Source organism: Microcaecilia unicolor, chromosome 6, assembly GCF_901765095.1.
Source record: "Microcaecilia unicolor chromosome 6, aMicUni1.1, whole genome shotgun sequence".
Taxonomy (NCBI): Eukaryota; Metazoa; Chordata; class Amphibia; order Gymnophiona; family Siphonopidae; genus Microcaecilia; species Microcaecilia unicolor.
This window is the reverse complement of record NC_044036.1, coordinates 296866495-296886514: the sequence shown is the minus strand read 5'-3', so window position 1 is coordinate 296886514 and position 20020 is coordinate 296866495. Positions and strand designations below refer to the sequence as shown.

The window sequence follows — 20020 nt, the reverse complement described above, 5'->3', positions numbered from 1 at the left end:
GTTTTATAATTATAGGAATATGTAATAATTTAATCAAAAATATTTAAATGCAATGTGTACTGGATCCCAGTACTGTGTCTTTGCAGTCTTGATGACATGTTTTATTTCTACCCTGTTGTAGGGTGACCGTGGTGATGCTGGACTACCCGGGCCTCCCGGAATCAAGGGGTCGATGGTAAGGAGTAAGTCTTCATCTTCTTGCTTTGAAAATGAGAGATGGGGGCAGGGATTGGTTACTTAAAATCTACAGAGCTATCTTTGACATGAGCACATCTAAGGCTAGAGAAACGGCCTAGCTTAATGCAGAGTAACGTCAAGACCTTTCTGTGAATATATGCGTTAACAAGAGAAGAGAGGAACAGAAGGAACAGAGGAGTGGAGGAGTGGCCTAGTGGTTAGGGTGGTGGACTTTGGTCTTGGGGAACTGAGGAACTGAGTTCAATTCCCACTACAGGCACAGGCAGCTCCTTGTGACTCTGGGCAAGTCACTTAACCCTCCATTGCCCCATGTAAGCCACATTGAGCCTGCCATGAGTGGGAAAGTGTGGGGTACAAATGTAACAAAAAAAAAAAAAAAAAAAAAAAAGAAGGGTAAGCACAAAACAGACAGGTCTCCACAGGGCCATAAATAAAGGAAGGTGAGAGGGGCAGCTATATAGGGTACAAAGCCCTGTGGGTGCAAATCACAACGCCGCCCCAGGTCAGCCCCCGTAAGTCAGTTCTTTTGGACAGGATCCCAACAATATCTTCCTTTTTCCAAAGAAGCGGTGGGCACTAGTGTATTGTTTGCATGCTTTATTTAGAGACCCAGATATGTTTCATCATTTGCTGCTTAATGAAAAGCTTTCCTGGCCAATATATAGGCTCCCTACATAACTTAATCCAGTAGGCATTTCAAACAGAGTTTTGTGGCAGCCTTATCCTACCTCCATGTAGAGGAAGAGATGACTCTAGCACCAGAATGGGTTGACACCTGGACTTTACACTGAGCAATGTCCTTAGACAAAAAATGGTGCCACAAAAAAAATCAAACAAGCACAGCACGGGTGAAAGTGAGGAAAGTTCCAAATAACCAAGACAAACAAGAAGTAAGAGTATCCAAGAATTTATTCGGCCAAGGTAAACTGACCCAAGGAGACCCAACATGGGCCTTGTTTCGGCTAAACACCTTCCTCAGGGGTCATAGCAGTCCTGATTAGTCAATTTCAGAGAGTTTGTAAATGGAGAAAACCACTGAAACACTGAAGCGATATATTCTGTGTGAGATGGCACACAAGGGACCTTTTACTAAGCTGCATAAGTGTCTACATGCACCCAACGTGCACCAAGATGGAGTTACAGCGTGGCTCTTGCGATAATTTCATTTTTGGTGCTCATCCGATATGCGCATTCGAAAAATAATTTTTATTTTCGGACGCGCGTATCAGATGCGCGCCAAGTAACATTTAACGTGCGTAGGTCATTACCGCCCGGTTACCGTGTGAGACTTTACCACTAGGTCAATGGCTGGCGGTAAGGTCTCAGACCCAAAATGGATGCGCGCCAATTTTAATTTTGCTGCACATCCATTTTCGGCAAAAAATTTTTAAAATGCGTTTTTTGCAGGTGCGCTGAAAAATGGATCTGTACGTGCCCAAAACACACGCCTACACTACCGCAGGCCATTTTTCAGCGCACCTTAGTAAAAGGACCCCACAGTTAACTCTATCGGGTGTCCTTGGGTCAGTTTACTTTGGCCGAATAAATTCTTGGATACTCTTCTTGTTTGCCTTGGTTATTTGGAACTTTCCTCACTTTCACCCATGTTGTGCTTGTTTGACTTTTTGTGGAAACTGTGAGGACCCCCCTTCTTTGTTTGGGTCCCACAAAAAAGGATCCCTATGCTATCTGAATGTTCTAATTTGCTGTTTAAATCCTACTAATAGCAGTGGCATGATATCTCGCAAGTATACCTCATTGATTGTATTTTATGCTTACATTTGGTCATTTTATTAATGTTACGCTGTTAACATAATGTAAGTTGTTTATTATGTCAGCTATCTTGGTGATCTTTTCATAAAGGCGATTAATAAACAAATATACCCTGGTTTCACATCTTTTCTTTCTTTAGGGTCACCCTGGCCTCCCAGGTGAAATTGGCTCCCCGGGACCTCCAGGAATAGCAGTAAGTAGATAAGAATATGAGATGTGCCATACTGGTTAGAGTTCAGCATCCTGCCTCCTCCTAGAAAATAAAATGCCCTTCTCCTTCTTCCGAACAGAAAAAAAAGGGGACGACAAAAACTCCACAAACCAGTCCAGAACTACTAGACCATGGAGAAAAAAAACACAAAACCTGCACTGAAAGGTGTGCAAACAATGGTATCTAAACCATTCTTTGCCATTTTAATACAGGAACTGGGTCCTTTGACAATATAGTAAGAGCGGTTTGGATTCAAGTGTTTGTACACCTTTCAGTGTAGTTTTTGTGTTTTTTCTTCACTGTCTAGTCCGAAGCATAATCAGGTTGTGACGCCAGGGGGAGCACTGCATAGGTGTAGCAGACTGCCTGAAAAATGGGCAGTGGAAGTTCGTCTGGGGGAGCGATTACTCCCCTGACGCCCCACCTAGCTACACCTCTGTGTCTAGTACTTCTTCTCAAGATCTCTTCTTAGAAGATCCCAGGAGCTAGAGATACTTGATTTGTAGACCAGATATAGCATCAGTGGCGTTCCTAGGGGGGGGGGGGGGGGGCGGTGGGTGAGGTCCGCCCCAGGTGCACGCCGCTGGGGGGGTGCCGCGCATGCCTGTCCATCGTTCATTCCATGCTCCCTCTGCCCCGGAACAGTATGTTCAATGATAAGAACTTGCACACTGAAAGTCTTTAGCATCATATCTAGTTAGTTGAATGTTCTAATGCATGATTATTAGGTGCATCATTAGTTTTATGCTAACATTGTATTATATCTCTGGTATTTGAATTCCGGTGCTGTTAGACATAGTGTATATTTTTGATACTGTTTCACAGTAGTTCTATTGTTAGGTTTCAATTTACTGTTTGCAACTTTACCTCATTTATTATGTTTGTTTGTTCTTGATTATTTTACTATTGTTATGCTGTTAACAAAATTGTAAGTTTTATGTTAAACTGTACCTGCTGTACACCGCCTTGAGAGAATCTCTTCATAAAGGCGGTTAATAAATCCCAATAAATAAATAAGTAAATAAGTTTACAGTTGCCCCAGAACAGATTTAAACATCTATGGCATAATTTTTAGTTGCAATTCATTCAGCTATTCTAGGGTAATTTCGTAAGCACCACCCAATCCATCAGCTCTAAGCTTGCACACATTCTCCCCAATTTTATTCAAGAAACCAAACATTGTGTGCCCAATTCGCACATGCAATGTAATTGAATAACAAGCTAATTAGTGCCAATAATTGACTTTTTAACAAGCAATTATTGGTACTAGTTGGATTTACTTGGCATTTACATGCATAAATTTAGGTGCGGGATCTGCATCTAAAATTTACACGTGATTGGAAAAAGGAGCATGGAAATGGGAGAGGCATGGGCTTCACAGGGGCGTTCGTAACATTTATGCACGTTGCTATAGAATAATAGGGATGCGAGCCCAATTTAGGCTGGTACATTTGCACCACAATTCAGTTGGTACAAATGGTCACGCCTAACTTCCTAGGCATAAGCATCAAACATATAAACGGCGAGTGACCGTACTCACTCGCAAATGTGCAGTAGAGACTTCCCTGTCTGTCCCGCCCCCGCGTCAATACGTGATGATGGGAGGGGCGGGACAGAGAGGGAAACTGCGCCGCCGAGGTTGCTACCCCTCCCCCCCCACTCGGAGTCGCTGCCGCCGCCACCCCTCCACCCGGCCCGGGCCCTTTCTTCCCTTCTGAACTTACACATCCATTCGCCAAACACAGCAACGCACATCAGCTGAGCTGCCCCTTCCTTCTCTGCCTGTGTCCCGCCCTTGCTGACGTTACGTCACAGGAGGGCGGGGCCACAGGCAGAGAAGGAAGGGCCCACGGCAGCTCAGCTGATGTGCCTTGCTGCGTTCAGCAAACGGATGTGTAAGTTCAGAAGCAAAGAGAGGGCCCGGGCCAGGTGGAGGGGTGGCAGCGGCGGCGGCGACTCCGAGGGGGGGGGAGCGGTGGTGACCTCGTGGGGGGGGGGGGGGGGAAGGAAAACGCCAATACCAGCCCGTTTTTATGGGCTCAACGGCTAGTTATTTTATAAACCATGCCTAACATTTAATCGCGTCTTATAGAATAGCACTTTTTTGGCACCGATTCTTTTTGGCGCCATATATAGCTACACCTTAGTGTCCCCCGCTTGTCTGTAATCCTGTCCATTTTATATACAAATAAATGCTGGCACAAACAGATTTATTGGTGGTATTTATCTATAGTACTATTACAGATTTTTTTAAAAGTCACTTACGTGCCCAACGCCGCTTTAAATATCGGGCCTGTTATTGCTAGCTTGTATCATTTCAAATCAGCTTATATTTTATAGTTTAAAACTAACATGCATTTTTACTGTGGCTTTTAAATAATTTAACCCTGGGTTGAGGCAAAGCTTAAGATCTGCACTAGAGCATTTATTTACATAGCTTCTTAGTTCCTATCATGCAAAGCACATGCAAAGTAAAGCCATCACTTAATGTTTCAGGGTCCTGTTGGATTTCGTGGTCCCCCAGGAACAAGGGGTCCAAAAGGCCGTCGGGTGAGAAGCAGCTAATTTTGAATGAGTGCTGCTGTTTGTGAGGCTGTGTTGATTGTGTGCTGAAATGTATAATAAATCTAACTTAAATGCTATAAGCAGTAGTAAAAATAATTGATAACTTTCATCAAGAAGCTTGTGAAATAATAATTTCCTGTATAGGTTAGATGGTTTTTGTTTGCTTCATGATCTGGTCCCACCTGCTTTGCATACACACCAGAATATCATTTGGTTTCATTATCAGTGTCAGAGATTTAGAAGAATAGGTTTGAGCTTTTCCCTTCGTTTTAACCATTAGGAAAAATTGCATCTTTAACAAGAAATGTAATGGAAGGCCAGATGGTATAAACAAAGATCAAACAGCAGTGGGCGCACGCTGCATGCCTACCGCCCGGGTAGCAAGTGAGACCTTACCACTAGGAGTGGAGGAGTGGCCTAGTGGTTAGAGCACCAGTCTTGCAATCCAGAGGTGGTCAGTCCAAATCCCGCTGCTGCTCTTTGTGATCTTGGGCAAGTCACTTAACCCTCCATTGCCTCAGGTACAAACTTAGATTGTGAGCTCTCCTGGGACAGAGAAATATCCAGTGTACCTGAATATAACTCACCTTGAGCTACCACTGATAAAGGTGTGAGCAAAATCTAAGTAAATAAAATAAATAATAAGTAAATGGGTGGCAGTAAGGTCTGAGGCTGAAAATGGACATGCACTGGTTGTCCATTTTCCGGCCCCTTAAAAAAGGTCCTTTTTTCAGGACCTGGTAAAAACTTGCCCCACACATGCCCAAAAGACGCGCTCGCACTGCCACAGGCCACTTTTTGCTGTGGATTAGTTAAAGGGCCCCTTAGTGTTTTCCAAGTATCAGTAGCTAAGAGAGAGAGAGACTCTGTTCAGTTTGCTTTTTAACATCCCTTTTGTTTTCTTTCAGGGTGCCAGGGGTCCTGATGGACCAGCAGGGGAGCCTGGGTCTTCAGGTGACAAGGTGAATACATTAGGGCACCGGCTGGATAGAAGAGCAATTCTGATAAAATTACATCGCAGAAAAATATTGAGACGACTGATAACCCATCTGTGCCTTCTCCATGGGTTTTAACTTTGGAATCACTGTCATCATAAGTTCTTTAACTGCATGAGTTCCAGTCCTGGGTCATAATCATTCTCAGAAGTGGTATGCATAACTGGGAGCTCATTACTTGTTTCTGTTGTTCAGATGAGGCACGTTCCCATGCTTTAACCTAATGAGTCTTCCCAGATTTCTAACTCTCTCTCTCTCTCATGAACTGGAAGTACCAAAATAGTTTTGGGTTCAACTAGAGCAGAGGTTCTCAGCCCAGTCCTCAGGATACACCCATCCAAATAGGTTTTCAGGATACCCACAGTTAATGTGCATGAAAGAGATTTGCATGCAATGGAGGCAGTGCATTTATCTTATGCATATTCATTGTGGATATTTTGAAAAACAGACCTGTCTTGATGTGGCCTGAGGACTGGGTTCAGAACCACTGTCCTAGAAGAATAAGAGGAAATGCGTATTCTACAGTTTCAGAAGTTGTTTCCATTTATGGAACAGCACGTAGACTTGCTGTGTAAGCAAGTAGAATTTTGGTAAGTACCATTTAACTGGCCAAGAACGATTCCTGGCCGGTTAAATGGCACTTAACCGGCTATCCAGCAATATTCAAAGAGATTACCGGTTATCTCCTGCTGAATATTACCGGTTAGCACTTAGCAGATAACCGGTTATGTCATGTGATATAACCGGCTATCCATTAATATTCAGCGCATGGCCAGCTAAGTTTGGCAGCCAGATTTATGGCACACAGCGCTAACCGGGCGGTAATCAGCATTGTACGCGCACTGATGATTACCGCATGGTTAATTCATGAGATCTTACCGCTAAGTCAATGGGTGCCAGTAAGGTCTCAGGCCCAAAATGGACGCGCACCAATTTTCATTTTGCTGCACATCCATTTTCAGCCCCCCCCCCCACCCCCCAAAAGGCCTTTTTTTCAGGTGCACTGAAAAATGGACCTGTGCACATCTAATACACGCATCTACACCAGCACAGGCCATTTTTCAGTACACCTTAGTAAAAGGACCCCTAAATGGCCAGAGATTATCTATTTAATTAGAGGCTTGTTTAGGGGAGGGGCGAAGGTGGCTCCAGGAACTATCCATGTAAAGGCAGTATTTAGCAGGTCTGAATTAAATGGATAGTGGCCGGCGTGATCAATGCTTTAAGTGCTGATGACACTTCTTCAATTGATGCAGTGACTGTGCCAGCTCCGTATCAGCTCTTGGAGTTTAAAGATTGAGGTGTATTGATTATAATGCAATACTATCATCAGCATTCAAGTATCTTCCCATTTCTAATGCCAAATTTGTCTTTTTATTAATAGGGCCTTCGGGGAGAACCAGGCAAGCAAGGTCTCAGTGGTTCTCAGGTACGTAACTGTGCCTTAGGCTGCTGCCAAAAACTAAAGCGTTCATGAAAAATAGATGGGTAGCACATGAATGCCAAACCTAGTGTAAATCTCAGCTATGAGAGCCACACAAGGACGTACGACATTGTTATGTGATTTTTGCAGTTTTGTGCTAGTTACTTTTCAAAAGTAATTAATTACAGTTACTAATTACTTCTCAGCTTAAAGTAATTAGTTGCAGTAATTAAATTACTCATTTAGGAAAGTCATTGATTACTGATTACAGTTACCTGCTTAGAGTAACTAATTGCTTTTCCTTTACCAATACCACGTCCAAGAATACTTATGGTAAAAGCCTTACGGTATGTGAAAAGGTTAAATATCCATCTTATACACAACCCCATTGTGAATACTGCATAACTTTATCTCTTGATGCTTATTTCAAGGAGGTTTGAACAATTCATGCTGACCACATCCTCTGTCATGTCACGTCATGTTGTGCTAGTTACTCTTCAAAAGTAATTAATTACAGTTACTGGTACAGTGAATAAGTAGTTAACTACTTTATTGATTACTGCAAGAAAGTAATTAACTACAGTAGCTAATTACTAGTAACTCAATAGCGCACAACACTGAATGTTTGTAACATTATGTTTCAGGGAAAGGCAGGAGACAGAGGAGAGATGGGGCCTCCTGGTTTCCCAGTAAGTGCTGTTTAAGAACTACCTTCTAATGAAATGTTTGTTCCTCTCTAAAGGAACTGTTTTTAGTTCTTAGTCCTTCAGTTAAATATTATCTGGATGAAAAAGAAAAAAAATACTAATAGGAAATATGTAGAAAAGACCCTAAAACAATGTAATTGGCTAACTCCTTACTCACTCTTGTCCAGGGATTCTTAATCTTAATCCACAAGCATTTTTGGCTGAAACCCAAATCTGGATTTTGGGTTGGTTTCTGTGCCGAATGCAAAACCAGAACCAAAATTCAGTCGTTCTCTGTCCTCAGCTGAGTTCCCCATTCACAGCAGTAGCAACTTCAGGCTCAAAATGGCAGTACAGCTTCCTTTCGCCCCTGCAATTAATTTTTCATGGAAAATATTGCATTTAGATTTGAAAATGAAATTTATGCTTGCTATTTTCTTACCTCAACCAAAAAATGCTCCTAATAACACTGTCTCATAATGCAATTAACAGTATGCACATTCTTACTCCTGGGCGAATTTTGCACAAAAAATTTAAAATTCTGCACAGAAATGTTGAAAATTCTGTGCACGGTATTCTAAAATTCTGATTTTTCCCAACATAAAGCCCTGGCTTCTCCATGTCCCAGGTCTGACACCTTTCAACTTTCTCCCTGCTTAGACTGGACTCCCCCCTCCACCAGGAGTCTCACTCCCCAATTTTGCTTGAAACCTCCCTAGGTTTGATTGCTCTTCCTCACCCCCCCCCCCCCCAAACAGGTTCAACCTCCAGTTTTCTCTACCTCCTCTTCAGGGTGGACATTCCCCTGATTTCTTATCCCCCTTCTCCATCTCCTAGCTCTTTATATCCCTGTCTTTCTCAGAGCCCTCTCAGCATATAGGTCCTCACAGTTGTCTCACCCCATACACTCACTCATAGCTTTTTCTCACATTCTCCAGCACAGATACCCATTGTGCTCTCTCTCTCTCTCTCTCTCTCTCTCTCTCTAACCTTCCTTCCCCTCCCCTGTGTTATATATGCCTCCATACCTGTTTCTCAATTTTCCCCTATCCCACTTTCACAAATCCCACCTGGCATATATCCACCACCCTCATAGCTCTCTAATCTCCCGAAGCACGCATCCCAGCATAGCTGTCTTTCAGACACCTCACACCTCATCTTTTTGTCAACCCTTACGCACAACTACCTCCATAGCTCTCTCACACACACCTTAGTTTTTTTTTCTCTTGAATCTCCCTCGCCTCGGCATTCCCTCAGCTCTCTCTTCCTCACTCCTGCCTCCACCCCCTGAAGATACCTGAAGCTTGGCCTTTCATGCCCCATCCCCCCAAGCACGCATCCCTCCTCCTTTCTCTCCCACCAGAGCATACATACTTCCTGCTGTTCCCAACTTCCTACCACCACTACCTAGGCACATACCCCTCCAGCTCTTTAACCCCAGCACAACTTTCCCTCTGCGCATCACCTGGGCTTAGCTCCTTTTTCTCTGTTACATTTTATGGTCTTTGTATTAGAATCATAGAAAATTATGGCAAATAAAGATCATCAGGCCTGTCCAGTCTGCCTATCCATACCAAGTACTAATCTCTACAATCCTTCCTCTCCCTTATGGGCAGATGATCAAAAGCCTCACGCTGTTCCAAACAGCGCTCTAAAAGTAGCACTGGAACAGCGAGGGGCTTTACCGCACCTATGATCAGAGATAACTGCATGCAGATTTAAGCACGCAGTTCTCTCTGATCATGGGGTAGAAGTGCAGGAGGATTGTGCCTGAGCATGCGGATCTCCAGCCTCCCCTGAACCTGTGTCGGGGGGGACCGGAGGTCCTCTAGACCTCCAGCCCCCTATTGCTTGGGGGGCTGGGTCGGGATTTCTGTGGGGGGCTGTTGCATTAGGGGGAGTGGGGGTCAGCTAGCATGCAAATGCATGCTGGACAGGGCTCACCATTCCTCCCCAATGGTCTGTAAACCCTAATGCCATCTCCGAGGCCTCATTCTACCTCAGCTGGTAAAAAGGAAGTTTTCGCTTTCCTGCAGGAAATGTCTGTGTGGTAAGTAAAGCACTTGCTGCGCGGCCATTTCTGGGGGAGGGGGGGAGCCCTTACCACCACTCATTCAGTTGGCAGTAAGGGCTCCCGTGTTAATCTGGCAGTAACCAGGCAGCGCGCAGCACTGCTCAATTAGTACCGGGTACACTCCGGTGCTACAAAAATAAATGTTTGTAGCACCGGAAATGATGGCACAGTAAGGGTGGGAAGTACCGCCAGACTGCTGCTTTAGCCCGTCAGTACTTCCTGTATAGCGAGTGGTAAGCCCGTGTTGGGCTTACCGCCACTTAGTAAAAGGAGCCCTTAGTTCTGCAGATGATCTCCAGTCTGTTATTTTTAGTTCTTGTTTCTTAAAAATATAATAATTAATTCTACGATATCCATAGTCTTTTATAGATAGCAGCACATTTATTTACATTTTGAGCTTGGAAGGAATGAAGGTTTGACTCACTATAGTGTCTGATTATTACAGGGAGTTCCAGGTTCCACTGGGGCTCATGGAGTAAAGGGGATTCCTGGTGAAGTGGTAAATACTGTTGTCTTCACTCTTCCACTCTCCTACTCAGAATCTAACTTTTTTTCTTCTGGCGTTTTCTTTCTCTGATTCTCCCTCTACCGTTGTGTGTCTCTTTATGTAGTTATATAGAAGGAAATAAGCCAGTGAATTATTAATAAACCTGCACTAGCACGTGCAACTTGCAATAGCCTCAGCACTCACCTACCCAACAGTACCAGGCTCCTCCTCCTCTCTGCTGCCTTCTCCAGTTCACATGGGGTAAGTCAGCCGACTTGTAGATCCACCAATCTCTACAGGCCAAAGGCAGGAGTGGATAGAAGGAAACAGTGGCCCTGTTGCCACTAAGCTGGGAGTGAATGCTGGGGCTGCTAGAAATGTCTTGCAGCTTTCTGAAAGAGCATCTCCTTGGTCAGGTGCAAAGGGTAACCTAATACATGAAAACAGGTTCTGACAGTGCTACAGCTGTTTTAAAACGCCTACGCTAGAACCTGTTTTCATGTATTAGGTTACTTACGTTTATTCTAGCTAGTACTGCATCGCGTCCTCAGGTCAAAGGGTACCCAGTCAAAATGGCCCCAACAAAATAGCCCCGACAAAAAAGCTCCCGACATAATAACCCCTGAAATAACAGCCACTGTCAAAATGGCCTGCCCACAATATAGCCCTTGACAAATTAGCCCCTTGACAAAAGGGCCTGATCAGGTCGCCCAGAATATGGCACTGCACTTTTTTCTAGGGGGCTAGTTTGTCTAGGGGCTATTTTGTCAAGGGTTATTTTGTGGGAGGGACCATTTTGTGAAGGGCTATTTTGTTAGAGACTGATTTGCTAAATGCTATTTTGTTACCAGGCTGTTTTGTCAGGGCTTTATTGTCATGTTTATTATGTCGTGGTGCCAGTGCAAAGGTACGCTTGCCAACAGATGCCACTTCCTTGCAAACTTCTTATGTACAAATATATCTCATGTGTTGTAAACCATGGCATCAGCTCCCTGTAGCCATCCAAGAGGTGGTGATGTCTACTTCAGCATACACTTTTAAATACCGTTCTGTGATTATACAGAGTTTTTGTTTTGTTTTGTTTTTAATATTGGTTTGGAAAATGTTTTATATCATTTTGCTAGAAGAAAGGGTTCTTACTGGAAAAATTAAGACCTTACCTACATCCTTCCTCCCAGTTAAATTAAATTTAACTTACCAAAGATAGACATTCTTATCATACAATTTAGTCTTTTTAGTAATAGAAAAAAAAAGAAAACATTTATTTTAAGCTTTCCTATCTGCTGATTCTAGGATCTAGATATGTAAAAACAAATCATCCTGACCTATCAGAGGCATCTCCTTCTACCAACCTAGCTATAGGTCTCTCCTTTCCAATATTTATGTAAATTCTCTTTCTACATACTTTTTTTGTAAATTTTTGCCTAGTTTTCCTATTTACCCATAAAAAAATTTTTTAGATTTCCTTTTTTTCATCTGATTTTTTTAATGCGTTTATTCTACTTCATTATTGTTCCAAACATGTCTACTTTCCATTGACACAAGGAAGGTTTTTTACTAAGGCGTGCTCATGTTTTTTGCGTGCGCTAAAATTGGTGGGTGCGCTAAACGTTAGAGACACCAATGCATTCCTATGGGCGTCTCTAATGTTTAGCGTGCCCACAATTTTAGCACATGCTAAAAACATGAGCATACCTTAGTATGAGCCTCAGTAACTTGTTTTAGGTTTTATACATATATATATTTATATCCTGCCAATCCCAAGTCCTCAGCGAGATACAAACAACATTCATAATAAAAAATAAAAAAAAATGAGAAAACAATACATGCCACAAACACAACAGAAAAATAATATTAGCAATTTAAAACCACTTAACACTAACTTCCACATCCCCCTCCTTCCAAAAAGTCAAATCAGTCAATATTCAGCTGGTGGCAGTTTTTAAATGTTGACCGCTGCCAGTTGAATAGCTCTGATTATTCAATCCCCGGCCATATCCGGGCATCGGCATTGAATATCCGTCTTTTAACAGACATGAACTGGCTACGGAGAATTATGCAGGTCCTAGCCAGTACTCAGCATGAGACACTTATGCAGGCCCTGGCTGAATATCAGCCTGCACCACATAAGAGGAGTGAACATGTCCTCCCTCCTGCCCCTCCCCCGACACTCTGATTCACCCTTTCACTCCCCCCGACATCACTCTGATTCTCCCTCCCACCTTCTGCAGTCACAGAAGGCCCCCTAGATCTACCTGAAGAGGTCTGGTGGTCTAGTGGTCATCGGGGCAGAAGCAAACTCTACTCACACCTGCCCGTCATTGCTCTCGATAGAAAATGGCTGCTGTGATCTCTAGCAGTAGTCTCATGGTACTATCTACTCGCTAGATCACTAGGCCTCTTCAGGTAGGTCCCGGGAGCCTGCTGTGACTTTGGAGGTGGGAGGGGGCTCACAGTGATATCAGGGGAGTGGGGAGATCAGCTTAAGGCTACCCAATATCTACATGGGTGCTGGCTAATACTCCGTGCCGGCACCCACATAACTAAGCGACCAAAGTTTAGGCTGCTATTTATGCACTGACTCTGTCCTTGGAATGCCCCTCTTCTGCCCACTTTCAAAATGGCAAGGTAGTGCTAATATTCAGCAGCACTACCCAGTTTAGTGCCATTGAATATCAAAGGAGAAAAGGAATAAAAAGAAGGGGTTGAAATCTAGAGCAAGGGGAGAGTAGCAGTGCACCTTCTGCCAAGTGGCTGGAAAGCGCTTAGAGTGTCATCAGCCAAGAGGATTGTGGTTAACACAGGAATCTGGGAGGGATATGCAGATGACCTACAGCCTTCCCAGCACCTAGTAAGTAGTTGAAAGTAGCACAGGATAAGGTTTGCAGATAAAATTTACCCATGAACTTTGTCCCAAAACAAGTCTTTTGAAAATCTCCCCCCCCCCCCCTCTCTCCATGAGAAGGCCTGGCCATGTTGATTTTATTTAAATTCAGCAATGAGTTTTGCATTCTGAGGTACTTGTACTCCTCCCTCTAAGAAATTACAGATTTCTTTGGCTTTCCTGTACAGTAATGGCTGATATAGATTGTGCTGTTTGCTGCACTGCTGAATTCTCTTGTCATAATGTCTTATTTTTCTTTGTCTAAACCTAGGCTGGCTTATTTGAATTTTCTAGAATAGAATAAAATGTCACTGATCAATAAACAGTTCCAGAAAGTTACAGTTGCTTTTTTTATTCCAGGGCCCTCAAGGACCACAAGGAACAGTCGGTCCATTAGGCAAAACTGGACCAATGGTTAAGTACAAACTCTTTGCTCTCTTTGTTACAAACTGATCTTTTGGAGTTTAGTTTATTAAAATACTTTTGTTATACTGCCTCATGAAGGTAGTATACAAAATTTTTAAAAATATATATAAAGTTAAATAGAGGAAATACAATTAAAAAGCATAAATGCATGGGCCACACCCAGACTGAGTTAAACTGCGCTGGCGGAGTTTTTCCTATGTGCCAGGGCCATTTTTCCCGCAGCCAATAAAACCTGAGGAAAAAAAATGGCCACGTGGTGAGATATCTCTCACCGCATGGCCATGCGGCGGTGAACCCTTACCGCCACCCATTGAGTTGACGATAAGGGCTCCGGCGCTAACCTGGCGGTAACCGGACAGCACGCGGCAATGCCCAATTACCACCAGGTTAGCGCCACGCTAGCCATTTCCGGGGTTTTTTCTTTTTCCCTCGGAAATGGCACGCACATGGGGCGGGACTTCTGAGGCCACATTGGGCCGGCGGTAGTCCCGAAAGAGCGAATGGTAAGCCTGCGTTGGTCTTACCACCACTTTGTAAAAGGGTTCTCTAAGAGAGGTTAAAAAGGAACAAACAAACAAACTAACCAACAAACAAGCACACAAAGAGAAAAGGGAAGGAAAAGCCGGGATTAGGTAGGGAAGAGGAACAAACAGTGGAGATGGTACAATATGCTTTCAACCCCCTTTAATCTTCTAAATAACCAGGTTTAAAGGGTTTTAAATAACCAGCAGGCTTATTTTCGAAAGAGAAAGATGCCCCTATTTCGACCCAAATCGGGAGATGGGCGCCTTTCTCTCAGGGGCGCCCAAATCAGTATAATCGAAAGCCGATTTTGGGTGCCTCCAACTGCAGTCTGTCGCGGGAACGAACAAAGTTGACCGGGGCTTGTCGGAGGCGTGGTGAAGGCAGGACTGGGGCGTGTTTATTGGCCGAGGAGAGCTGGGCGCCCTTGGCCGATAATGGAAAAAAGAAGGACGGCAGTAGCAAGAATTTGGGCCACTTTTGTTGGACCCTTTTTTTTTTCCACAAACAAGTCCCCCCAAAAGTGCCCCAACTGCCCAGATGACCATCGGAGGGAATCGGGGATGACCTCCCCTGACTCCCCCAGTGGTCACTAACCCCCTCCCACCAAAAAAAGAACTTTAAAAACTTTTTTTTGCCAGCCTGTATGCCAGCCTCAAATGTCATACCCAGCTCCATCACAGCAGTATGCAGGTCCCTGGAGCAGTTGTTAGTGGGTGCAGTGGACTTCAGGCAGGTGGACCCAGGCCCATCCCCCACCCCACCTGTTACTCTTGTGCTGGTAAATGGAAGTCCTCCAAACCGCCCCCAAAACCCACTGTACCCACATCTCGGTGCCCCCTTCACCCATAAGTGCTATGGTAATGGTGTAGAGTTGTGGGCAGTGGGTTTTGGGGGGGCTCAGCTCCCAAGGTAACGGAGCTATGGACTTGGGAGGTATTTTAATTTTTTTAAAAACTTTTTACAAGTGACCCCTACGGTGCCCGGTTGGTGTCCTGGCATATGAGGGGGACCAGTGCACTACGAATCCTGGCCCCTCCCACGACCAAATGCCTTGGAGTTGTTCGTTTGTGAGCTGGCGGCTTTGGTTTCTATTATTGCTGAAAACCGATACCGCCCAGCTCAAATCCGCCCAAATCCGATGCATTTGCACAGCACCAACCATATTATCGAAGTAAAAGATGAATGCCCATCATTTTCGAAAATACTGTCTGTCCCGCCCCTTCGCGGACCCGTCCTCAGAGATAGTCGCCCATGGAGATGGGCGTCCGCGTTCGATTATGCCCCTCCAGGTTTTCAGGCCTTTCTTAAACTTTTTAAATGATAATTCCGAACAAATAATAAGCGGAAGAGAGTTCCAACAAAAAGTTGCCTTTAAATAAAAAGTGCGATGGTGGGTTGATTCCAGCTGGGCTTGTTTTGGATTTTGAAGAACAAGATTGTGATCTTTTAGTAGAACGGAGTAGTCGTACATGGAAATATGAATATTATGTAATTATCTGCACATATTGCATATCACATAACTGTTAGGGGGTGTTCACAGGGGAGGAGTTTAGGCAGGGCCAGCATTCACATGGGCAACTTGTAGAATATTGTTAGTTGCGCTTGTAAGTGTCAAAATTAAGTGTGACCATTTACGCAAGCCACAGACCTGTCAGCACACACTGATGTTTATGTTTATTATGGGGCACTTTTACAGAGTGACGGTAAGCACAACACGGGTAGTCCCGCCCTGAGTGCATGCCATTTCCGGGGGAAAAAGAACCCCCCCCCCCAGTAATGGCTTGTGCGGCGATCACCCGGCGGTAATTGGGCATCGCTGAGTACTGCCCGGTTACCGTCAGGTTAGCGCAGGAGCCCTTGGGTGGCGGTAAGGGCTCCCTGCCACATGGCCATGCGGTCAGAGTTCTCTTACCACTGAGGGCTTTTTCACCCACTAGGGTAAAAAGGGCCCTTATGGACGGGAAAAACGGACCCCACCGCAGCTTGGTAAAGGACCCCATGTAACTTTATATGCCATCTAATTTGGTGTACACAAATACAAATAAATAATATAAAGGAAAAGGAACTCCAGCAAAATATAGGAAAGACACAAGCATTCCAAGAATCGTACAATCAGTCAATAACTAAAATAAAGTATTACAAATACTGATGCCAGGTTGTGTTAGTATTCTATAGGGACAGAATGGGCTCACTAGCCATGTAATGAGGCCATCTATATGGAGGAACTAGATTTACCTCCCATGTTCTCAGTCCACCCAGTTATGTAGACATGAAAGGAAAGTGGAGGGGAGTCTATGACACATAAAGCAAACCATTGAAAAGGAAAAGAGTTTAAATGACTGTCTTGCACAGCAAAGAAAAACTATTTGGACTAATGGAAACAAAAGTGGAATATTAGAAGGAGCAAATTAAGAGCAGGACAGAGGACTGTGAGAAAAAGCCTTTACATGGGCATTATCCAAACAGCATAGGAAATAAAAACCCAGAAACATGGCAATGTTTGCAAAACGGATCATTACAAGGAGCAGCTGAGGCTGTAATTTTTGCAGCACAAGCCATACAAACAAATGTCATTAGAGTAAAACAAGAAAAGATTAGTGAAGATGCTAAACGCCGACTACATAAAGAAAAAGATGAAACAGTGGATCATGTCGACGGTGGTTGTAGTAAAATTGATCAATCTGAGTATAGAAAACATCACAATAATATTGTTAGAATAATAAACTTCACTTAAGAAAAATAAGGCTTTCAAGCGTGTCAAAATGATTGGGAACACACAAACAAGGAAAAAGTGAAGATTTTATGGGACTTTAGAATTAGGAATGTAATACATCAGATATTACAATGATAGAAGAAACATTTGTATGTTTAATAGAGGAGCTTATACCAGGAGATCGTGAAATAGATTCAAATATGCAGGAATCTTTCAGGAAACCGAAAGACTATGGAAGAAAAAAATCAGAAGTAGCTCTGTTCATAATAAGGGCCTTAGGAGCTATATGAAATACATTGAAAAGCACTTGGAATCACTTAAAATTGAATGGATAACACCCTGTCAATTGCAAAAGACAGTTTTATTTGGAATTGCATTCATACTTAGACTCTACCTCTACAGTGTATAAGCCCTTGGGGTAGGGCTCAAATTGCCAATGAATAAAACCAGTAAAGACAATTCAAGCTTTGATGAATATTAGATAAATAGATAGATATAGTTACAGATATAGATTCTATTTAATATATTTGTGAGCGACATTTCCAAAGGGTTAGAAGGAAAGGTTTGTCATTTTGCAGATGACACAAAATATCCAACAGAATGAACAGGGGGAGCAGAAAACATGAGAAGGGATCTACAGAAATTAGAAGAATGGTCTAAGATCGGACAGTTAAAATTTATTGCAAAAAAGTGCAGAGTGATGCACTTGGGGGTGTAGAAATCCAAAAGAGATGTACGAGACAGAAGGTGAGAGACTGATAAGCACAGTTCAGGAGAAAGTCGGACTTAGATGTCATATTGAAAATGCCCCTTCATATTACTAGATAGATATAAATATACAGATATATAGATACATAGACACATATATATATATATACTTTTCGCTCAGACCCACCCAGCAGCGGCACACATCATCATCTTTATAGTTGACAGCATTCCCCAAGCCATGCCAGCTAATGACATTCTCTGTGGACCCCCCACCCCCAGCCCATCTGAACACTATGGCTCTGAGTGAGCAGAATACTACTTCATTATAACAGTGCTTATCCTGCTCCAATGGACTAGGAGTTGAGAACATGGAAAAGTTATATCTTTAACAGATTTTATTTTAAGAATTTAACCCTTGAGAGAACTCAAAGTCTGATCTGCCTCTCAACTTCGTAACAATGCATTTTTCTTACAGGGATTTTCTGGACGCCTGGGAGAAGCTGGTGTCCTGGGTGAACCAGGGATGAAGGTAAGAACAATGCTTTGTTTATATGGCATCTCCTGAAGGTTTTGTTTCATCCAAAGCTCTAAAACATCTGGAGACAGATATATCCCTTCTGAATTGTACCACATGAAGCACTAACAACTCTAGTGAAGTTTAGATAAGGCTATTAAAATCAAGATCAGGTGAATAACCTGTCGGCAAAGGAAATTGTGCAGCCTTTTATGAAACCCTTGCTTTAGTCTGATCAAAAATGTTCTCTCCAACTGTAACTCTTTTTTAAAGAGTTATTATTTATTATAGATGCTGTATTAGAATTACCTAGGTTGAATAGTAATTGTCAAGTTATTATGGAAATTGTGGTTTATTTTAAATCAGTTTGGAGAGCAATTGATGACTATTGATTTGTGATATAATAAGAAAGGTTAGAAGATGTTAGTGATGTGAGAGATATATCCTCCATTTATATTTATGATCAGGTCAGGTGGCTATGAATTATGTTGGAATGGATTTCGGTGTGAGTGTGTTGATGTTAGGTGTGAGCTTATTGATGGAAGGTGTGACTGAATTGTTTTCCAATTTGAAATGTATTTGTGGCAATGTATATATTTATTATTGGAGCTGATGATTTATGATTTGTTTGAATTTTAGGGCTATGTTTACTAAAGAGCTAATGGGTTTTAGCGCATGTTAACTGCACATCCAATGCTATTTTTTTTGAGGGTATGTTTTAATCAGGCTGTGCTCTTATGTAGTCATTTGCGCAAGATAGCTGCTAGGATTTAACGCAGAAGCAATTGACAGCTCCTATGTAGGAGGCACTGAACGATCCAGCATGTTATCCACTTAGCACTCGTTGCCTAGAATATGCTAACAAGATAATGTTTCCACACCCATGCCACACCTGTGCAGAAAAATTCCTTAACATGCGTGCTAAAAGGTATATTACCACAGAACACCTTAACTCTGTCATTTGGTACCACTGTCAGCACGCGATAAGGGCTTCACAATTCTGCAACTCGTTTCTTATGTAATGCTAAACATTGGGATCATGTATCCCCTCTTCTGTCACTATTGCACTGGTTGCCTGTCCCCTATCGATGTTGGTTCAGAATTCTTTGTCACACTCACAGGGCACTAAATTTGGGTTCTGCAACAATTATTGTAATTATAATAACAACCATACAGATGAGTTCCAAAATCTTCCAGCGTTATAGAAGAAATAACAAGGTCCCCACCTGAACACAAAACTCAATCCATTAAGTAGTACTTAGCTTTCTGAAATATGACAGATGTCTTAACCTGTGGAGCCTTCAGCAATCCCTGTCATGACTCTTGGAGCTTGGTAATTAGAGGCCCCAATATCATGGAGCATAACCCTGGCACAGCAATCACCTGAAGTCTCTATTATTTTATGAAGTCTCTTTAATTGAATAAATCACAGATAATTTACTCTCAGATAGATGTTCAGGATATAGAGACTTCTTAATCTGGAGGCTGTGGGAGGTGGAGATCTGAAGAGAAGTAGTTGTATTGCAGGGGGAGGGGAAGGTAGTTGAACAGGTAGAAATAGTCCAAAGCTGGGTGACTGGAATGTGCGATATCTCATTTGGAAGAAGATATTCACAGGGTAAAAAATCCAGGTTCGTTACAGGGAGTTTCAGCAGGACAGAGCTGTCTGGAGCGAGATGGGGTCATCTCCATGCCCCTGGCTGGATGGTGTTAGAATACCTCATGGCTGAAAGGACAAAGAGGTGATGGGGCTTTTTACAGGCTCGGGGGGGGGGGGGGGGAGGGCAGATAGAGGCCAATGGGAACAGAGCCTGCCATCGGGTGGCAAGGGGTGGTCC

At 43.2% G+C, this 20020-nt stretch overlaps 1 protein-coding gene across 1 annotated transcript in view; it reads left to right on the top strand.

Moving 5' to 3' along the window:
* LOC115473204 (collagen alpha-1(XXVII) chain B-like) overlaps positions 1-20020 on the top strand; it is a 252306-nt gene that overhangs the window by 133654 nt on the left and 98632 nt on the right. Inside the window, exons 26-34 of the mRNA XM_030207971.1 lie at positions 122-175; positions 2111-2164; positions 4679-4732; positions 5656-5709; positions 7127-7171; positions 7810-7854; positions 10371-10424; positions 13657-13710; positions 18144-18197. Coding sequence (XP_030063831.1) covers positions 122-175; positions 2111-2164; positions 4679-4732; positions 5656-5709; positions 7127-7171; positions 7810-7854; positions 10371-10424; positions 13657-13710; positions 18144-18197 — 468 coding nt within the window. The remainder of the gene's footprint in view (positions 1-121; positions 176-2110; positions 2165-4678; positions 4733-5655; positions 5710-7126; positions 7172-7809; positions 7855-10370; positions 10425-13656; positions 13711-18143; positions 18198-20020) is intronic.